The sequence below is a fragment of the Podarcis erhardii genome (genome assembly GCF_964252035.2).
Source record: "Podarcis erhardii genome assembly, chromosome: 9".
In the NCBI taxonomy this organism is placed as follows: Eukaryota; Metazoa; Chordata; class Lepidosauria; order Squamata; family Lacertidae; genus Podarcis; species Podarcis erhardii.
Genome location: NC_138512.1, coordinates 58,127,786 through 58,136,205, shown reverse-complemented (window position 1 = coordinate 58,136,205; position 8,420 = coordinate 58,127,786). Strand labels below are relative to the sequence as shown.

The following is an 8,420-nucleotide window of genomic DNA, read 5'->3' as shown; positions in this document are numbered from 1 at the left end:
CTAGTTTGGTTTTGGGCCCAATTCAAGTGCCCATGCTAGCATTTATAGCCCTACATGACTTTGACTGCAGATATCTGAGAGACTGCCTCCTTTCCCTACAAACCTTCTCAGGTGTTTAGATCAGCAGAGAAGGGCTATTTTGGGAGTTCCGCCACCCACAGATGTCCAGGGGGTGACCTAGGAGAGCTCCTCAGTTGTGGCACAGTGTTGCATCTGGCATCTTCAATATACAACTTTCAGTGGATGCTGAAGATGCACCTCTTTACCTGGCCTTTGACACCTGAGATGTGTATTTTCAGGCCCCACCTTATTCTTGTGACTGTAATTGGTTTTAAATTATTGTAACCTGCCCTGGGGCCTGATGGTGCAAGGTGGATAATAGTTCTATTCAGTGCTTTTTCTCTTTAAAACATGTTTAGGGGTACTCTTATTTTCCTCTTACTCATAAGGAAATACTGTCCCTCAATGAGGCCAAACTTAGATTCACAAAATGTTTAGGCGTAAGTGTACCCCTGCATCCCCCCAGAAAAAAGCACTGGTTCTATTAATATTGATGATAATAATAATTGATAATGGAAGTGACGTGTGATAAGCAATTCAAGAGACTTTTGTTGAATGCTAATAAAGAAAAAAACACTGAACATATATCGTACCAAAACCTTATTGCATTTATTGGAGTAAGTATGAATTAAGAATCTGAACCTTTTCTCTCTCTTTTTGGTTATTTTTTGCATGGTTGTTACCAAGGATAATCATTTTGTTATTTAAGATCCCTCAAATTTAACCTGTTCATGGAAAAAGAGAGATCTTTAGAGTACTAAATTCCTTTATTCAACAACACAGAAATATCACAAAAACAACTTTACTGGGCAGATTGAATGGGTTTATACAGTTTTGTACATGCCCCATAAGTGATTTGAAATAAATACACCATTTTCAAAAACTGCTTTTTTCATAATTGCACAAGCATACATACACTTTACACAAAGATCTATTAGAAAATTTAATAGATAACTGCACAGCTCAGAAATAGGAGAACAGTGTGAAAGGAGTACATTTTTGTGGTCTCTTTTTCTGAGGGGAAAAAAAGTAATCCTAGCTCCCTGCAATTGTGAAAATGGAATACTTTCTCACATTTGAGCTGTCCTTTATTTGCCAGGAATCAGCAGATCTCAGTGTGAAACTGCCAAATTTAATAAAAACAAAATCTGAAACATTTAGCTGTTACATGAGAACCATCCGTTTGATATCACTATGCATCCAACTATGATCAAAGACCCACCACTGATTTTTGCTGGATGTATTCGACCCTGGATGGTATGTTCATTTAATTGCTTTCTCTCTATTTTTTCTCTTTCATTATTTGATTACAGACACAGCCCGTTTAAAGACTTCATATTCTTTAATGTTAATTGTGTGACTTGCATACCAGGGGGTTCTGAACAAAAGGGAATATTTCCTTTCTCTTACAGAGTTGACTATTATTAAGTCCTATAACGCCTATGCATGCTTCACTTGCAACCTTACAGCTGAACAGGTTTATCTGAGGTATGGTAAAAAATAAAAATACTGCATTCAGTTTGGCAGACATAGCGCTCAGTTCTAAAAGACATCAAAATTGCAATCTTTTGTCCCAATCCTTCCTGTATTTTGTGAGGCACACACAGAACCTTTTGCACAGCGTGTTTTGGTTCCCCATTCACTCCAATGAAATAGGGACCTCTGCAATTGCATCCACTAGTTCACACAGAGTTGTCCGTTTGCCCAAAATGGGAAAACTTCAGCACAAAACTACTGGACCAAATTGTGTGTGTGTGTGTAGGAGCAGTATTAGAAGTCCATATTATATATGTTAAGGATGCAATTGTATGATCCATTGGAGGGCATCAAAGTTGCTTTAGGCTGGATTGGCTCAATCCCCATGGTGTTAGAGTGGAGCTCTGATCTTGGAAAGGGAGTTTTGACAGAGCTCCAGTGTTGGAGTTTCCAAGCCCTCCTGGTCCCCTGTCCTGCTCACAAGTCAGGTGGGAACTCAGACGTGCTCCTCCCTCCTTTCCCCCTCCCATTGGAAACAATGGAGGTGAAATGGGGGGGGGGAGGTGTAAAAAAATTAAGATATGTATGTGTAGAGTTTTCCAATGCCTTCGCTACCACCTACCAAGCCAGGAGATCCTAGCAGAATGTTGGATGAGGTGGTCAAACCACCTTTGTTCTCCCCCACCCCCATCAACACACACCGGTTAGGATTGCAGCCTAAATCGTTTGAGGAGGTTTTGGGAAACACAAATGAGATTCAAACCCCTAACAATAATCAATGTTACAAATGATAACCATATACAGGAGAAAAGAGGCTAAGAGGTCAGAAAAGAGATTTCCTTCTTCAAAACACTTGCAACTAAAATACTCTAAATATATGCACTACACAGCATACAAATTGTGTGTCAATGAAACAAAAATTCTTGATAAGGCTGGTAGACATAGACTAAAAGAAATTCCAATAATAATAATAATAATAATAATAATTGCGGGGATCCAAGTGAATGTATCCATGTCCTTTTTAATAATAATAATTATAACTGACAGTTTTGGAATTTTTAACCATTCGGATTTGACATGTAAAAAACCATCACAATTACAATATACAAATTCATCAGTTCTTCCGAAATCAATCAAACAAAACAAAACAAAACAAAACATAAAAACCCAGAAATGAAACCACATTGACACATGCAACATCAGGGTATTAAGACAGTTAGTACATTGCTATGAATCATTGTACACCTAACGTAGCCTGAACTGAATTTTTCTGTCCCTACTTTTAACCGCGATCACAAAAGATCTTCCAAACAAGGCAAGCTCAACAGCCAGTTGGGTCAGTAAGGCTTCAAGCATTTGTTGTATTGATAATCAATTATCAGTTGTTTCTTAATCATAATAAAAAGTTTGGGGCTTTTTTTTCTCGGAATGAAAAAAGGCCAAATACAACTTCTTTACTCTAGAGCAGGATATGGGCTGCTTCTCCTCCCAGGCTCCCTTCAGGGAAAGCTTCTGAGCGCTACATCCCTGCGGTAGATGGGGCCAGAGGCAAAAGCCATCAGAGCAATGAATGGAATTGTGATCTTTGTGCGATAAGCTTGTTTTTATATACCTTTGCACGCCCCTCTTTATCCTCCATTCAGGTAAACAAGAGGCACCATCAGAGTTCAAGGATACACTTCAGTGAGGCAAAAACCCTCAGGGAAGATGTGAAACAGGGCTGCTGAGAGCTGTGGCATGGGGAAGGGTCCCGGGAGACAGGTCCCCTGGACCTGAGGTTTTCCCCACTTATGTAGCTTTAAAGTAGAGAAACTTTCAAGGGCTCATCCAGGATGGCACTCAACCAGAGGTGCAGGAAGTGTCTCTGGGGAAGGGCAGAGATCTTTTCCAAAGGCATCTTGGGAAGCCAGCCCAAACTGGCCCTTGTAGATGCCTACAAGGTTCCCATGGGAAGTTACTTATAGTTCAAGAGGTGTACTTGTGTGGTGCTGCAGGAGATGCTGGGGCTTACCTCTTAGGATATGTATAGTAGCCATTTTGAACAGCAAAAACCTAGACCAGCCCTGAGAGGCATCATTGTGTGTCAAAATACCACACACCTGGGTCCAAAGTCTAGGGATTAGAAGCTTCCTGTCTCCACAGTTGAAGCTGCCTGGAAGGGCCCTTGAACACATCATTTTACAGGGACCTGGTACAAACCTATTTATTTAATTAAAAGGTGTAGCCCAACTGAGAAGTAGGTGTCTCCTACTAGGACATGGGAACATTCACACAAGCACTTCTCATACACTACAACTCTTCATAGCAAGATTGTATCCTTTCATTTGAGCTTTCCAGTAGAAAGCCATAGAGAAAATGTTCCAAAGATGTATAAAGTTGAGCTGTGAAAAGAACCTGGAACTGCACACACAGTCCTCAAAAAGTTAACCCCATGGTTCTAAGAGTAAATAATGTGCCTCAAGAGCTGCTTTTAAACCCTAAAATTCCATTGATTTCAATTAGACTAATTCTGGAAATAATATGTGAGTGTGTTGTCAGACATAACACTAAACCATAGTTTAACATTACCCAAGACAAGCCCAGTTTATCATGCTGTCAGAACATGTGGTTTTGCATGCTGTGCAATAAAGATTAACAATGGTTAGTGAAAACATCCTATCTTTATAAACCATGGTTTAAAGTTGGCTTGTTTCCACTAACTATAGTTAAGGTTAACCTGAATTTATCTGGATTTCAAGGATAAAGCAAGTTGTATTGTACTAAAATGCAAGTGGGAGCTTTCAAACTCCTCATGGTTGCACCAGAGGAAGCTCATAGTCCTGGGGTGGAAACTAGGCTTGCTGTTGTAATGCTAAGCTATGGTGCAGCACTATGCCTGAGCCAGAGCTATGTCCTTGCTGTGTAGTGAGAGAGAACCAATTCACTCTTCTAGTGTTACTCCTCAAATGCTACTTTCAAGGGTTAAACAAAATTGATATGATAAAAGAAATCTTTTTTAAAAAAACCTCCTGGTTTTAAAGGCAGCTGAAAACAAGCTAGAGAGAGGAAGTGATTCATTGTGGTGGCCTTTTCTGCTCATCTTAAATCAAAACTCTTTGACGCTGTCCAAAACATCTAATACTCTTCAAGCCTGTGAGTTTCCCCCATGATAAAAAATGACTGCAATCCTATGCACAGTTACCTGTTCAATCTCATTGAACTCAGGGGGGCTTACTTATGAATGGGCATGTATGGGATTTTGCTATGAACGATTTAACCAGAGCCTAATCAGCAAAGCCAATGGCTTGTCGGTACAGTTAAAATTCCATGCCGAGTAATTCCACTGACTCCCAGTGGGGCCAGCAGGGCAAAATTAGGCAGAGAAAAGTATAAATCACACACCCCCACCCCAATTTTAATTGCATTAGAAGTGCTAATATTTGTGAACACCATAAAGATATTCAGGCTCTCATGACCTGCAGAGATGATGCAATGCCATCTAACCTTACAAACTATTCTAAGAAATAAATGTTGCACATAGGGCAAAAATAGTTTCAGATACATTATAAAGGGTATTTTTTAAAAAAAATCCTATTGAAAGGTCTATAAAACAACTTCCAGAGGGAAGGTAAATATATTGAGTGACAAATTTCCATCTCCCCTACCCCACCCTGAAATAAGGTTTGGTACTCTTTTCATTTTGTATCCTAAAACAACTTTGACATAACTCTCTGTTAAATCCTTTCTGTATGTCCTCTTATGCTGTAAACTCTATTTTGTGGTGCAGTGCAAAGTGGGTCTGCTAAATGTACATGCTTTGGACGGATCCTGTTCTGTAAAGCTCTTTCCGAAGCAACGCAATTAAGCATTTGCTACTCTAATATCGTGCTCACAAACAATTAACTTTTACATTTTATGTCTTTCCTTTTCATACAACAGTATGGTCCAAAAGGTATTTGTTGGATGCATAATAATCTTGCACATGTCTTGCACAACTTTGCATCAGGTATAAATGGTAAAAACAGTGGTGCTACTGGACAACTGGCAGAAATAAGACTTAAAAACTTGGATTTATTGCTCCGGATTCAACTTGCAGAACCACACTGTTGTGTACAAACAGTTACGCTCCATAGACGCTCAGACGTGATTGTCTCTTTGTGTCTAAACACACAAAATACAAGCTGCTATCTGTACAGTTTACAGTACTGAAACACATATATTGGAAAATGAAGTATAGATATGGTACTTTGTAAAGATACATTATTTTATAGCAGGGGTTTACCCAAACTTTTTTTTTTTTACAGCCACTTTAAAAATAGACAACAACTTCACTAGTATAGCTAAATTACATCAAAGAAAGAATTGGTATACTGAATGTGAGTCAACTGGCCAATTCCCCCAGGGTCCCAGATGTGGTGGTCTCCTGATAAGAGAGTGGCCCTCACGAGCTGGTTAGAGTCCTCTGGTATGGCGTGTTCCCTTATTTGGAGGGGTCTTTAGAGAGGAAAACAAATGGTGGTAGCTAAAACTGGAACCAGTTGCTAAAAATGCAACTGGGTCATTTGGGGAAAGGTGGGCAGCAGTGGAGGGGGACGGACAAGTGACCACAAGGAGGGTTTTTCTGAACAGCATGAAAACAGAAGACAGTGAACGTGAACATGATGATTTAGGAGCTCAAACAGTACTATCTTATGTTCAGGCATTTCAGTGGGGAGAAACATCTGCATTATCGCCGATGGGTTATTCAAAGTGGCTTTCCCTTCCCCTCTTACCCGGAGACCACCCTACTTCATAATTTGTTTTTTGTTTTTGTTTTTGAGGAAACCCCTATACATAAATGAAAATAGTTATCTGAATATATTCTTCAGTGGTGGACTAAGCAGTTTCTTAAAACAAGACCTTAGCTTGCCATTCACTTCAGGCTGCCTTGAAAATAAGATAATACTACTGCTTAAAAGAACCATCGGAATGCTTCGGCGCTGGGAACTGGTGTTCTCTATAAAAAAAAGGAAGAAAACAAGTTAAGCTTTCTTTCCATTGTGCATTGTAAGATTTGTTCTTTCTTTTCATTCACCTGCTTTGTTTTGCTCTTGCCTTGACGTGTCAATCGTGCTCTCCAGTTATCTAGGTATTATACAACACCTCGTGATGTTTTAATTAGCCAAAGAAATACCTCAGCTTAGCAAAGGTGCCATTTTAGTAATCAGGGTTTTTTTTATTATTTAAAAAACTCCCTTTTATTTCACAACCGCTGTTGGAGGAACCGCTGGCAACCAAAGCAGGTTCCACCAATTGGAAACCAAACATCACCCTTCTGATGAATGTATATGTGATTGAGATGTATTTATTTATTTATTTAGCCATGGAAGCACATATTTGGTAACAAAAAAAATTAAATGAAATAGTAATAGAGTCCCAGTATATGGTCTAAAAGCATATGAGGTTACAACCTTGCTGAAGCTAAGCAGGGCTGAGACCAACCAGTGCCTGGATGGGATTCCAAGGTGGAAGAAAGGTAGGATATAAACACATTTACAGCATAGCATTTAATTAAAAAAAAGCCAAAAACATCCCACTACACATCAAAACAAAGGAGTTCAGTGGCAGCTTAAAGTCTAAAGGTTGGAGCTGGACTTACAGTACTATCCTGACCATGTCTACTCAGAAGGAAGTCCTATTGAACTCAATAGGGCTAACTCCCAGGTAAGTAGGGCTAGGACTGCAGCCACAGGCATGCATAGAATAAGTCAATTGAAATCCACGGGACTTCAGTTAGTCATGATGAATTTAAGTTCCCCTGATTCCAATGGGTCTTCTCTAAGTATGATTAAATCGAGATCCATCACTGAGAAATTTGTTGTAGCATGAGCTTTAGTGGACTTCAGGCTTCAAGCCTAAGGGATTGATTTTGTTACTAAAACTTCAAGGTTCACCAAGTGGAGTCAGGTACAAAACTGTAGCTTGGAGGTAAAGGCAGGTGCAACATGCTGGCTCACCAATTACCTGTTGCACTCTATATGCTAGATACTGTGATGACCTGAACATAAATGCACAAATCTATGTTTGAGCTACCACAGGTAAAAGATTCTAATGGCCACTTGAGTTACGCAAAGACATGATCAAGGCAACCAGTAAATACTCATATTTTGTAGGTAAGGAACTTGGAAGTTATGACACAGTACTACTGGAAGTTAAAGTATTGGCAGTCTACTGCATATCACCTCAAGAGCTGCCATTATGTTCCAATCTTCTAGTCTGCTATAGTCTAACACAGCAACTTTCCTGAAAAGTGAATTCTCCCTCTCTCTCTTCCTGCTTTCAAAAGTTAACCCAAAACTTTTACAAAATGATGACAGTGACAGTATTGTCATGGTATATAGACCATGATTGTTCCCTCTCTCATTCTCTCTCACTCTTTCCATAGCTTGAGAGATTAGGCCAGTGTATTCACAATCAGACACCTTTATTTTGTCACCCTCTCATACAGCCATGTGTGCATTATAATGTGTACTTGGAAATGTCCATTCACTTCTCTGGCTGGAACAGTTAAATGTTGCATCTGGAAAGGCTAGATGCTAGAGAGAGAACTGAGTTTCTGCATTATGGCAGCGGGAAACTTCTTATGTCATTGTGCTACAGGGAAAAGTAGTATCTGAAGAAAGAAAGAAAGAAAGAAAGAAAGAAAGAAAGAAAGAAAGAAAGAAAGAAAGAACCTTCTTTTGCACAACTTGATTAGCATAATCAGCAGCAATAGCACAACAACAACACACCATCCAAAATTACGAGATTGACTAAAAGGCTGTTGAACTCCCTCAGTCCCCAGAGCACTGGTCACCAAGTATGCTGGCAAACATTCTTTCAAGCCTTATCTGGTTTTAGTTCTGCTGGGGCTTGCCTACATCCAG

The 8,420-nt window shown here is 39.6% G+C and overlaps 1 protein-coding gene across 1 annotated transcript in view; it reads right to left on the bottom strand.

The window, feature by feature from the left end:
* Window positions 1-647: 647 nt before the first annotated feature.
* The window catches only part of CXXC4 (CXXC finger protein 4), a 57,354-nt gene continuing 49,581 nt past the window's right edge, over window positions 648-8,420 (bottom strand). Inside the window, exon 3 of the mRNA XM_081877523.1 lies at window positions 648-6,511. Within this exon, the coding sequence (XP_081733649.1) occupies window positions 6,467-6,511 (45 nt within the window). The 3' untranslated portion in view covers window positions 648-6,466. The remainder of the gene's footprint in view (window positions 6,512-8,420) is intronic.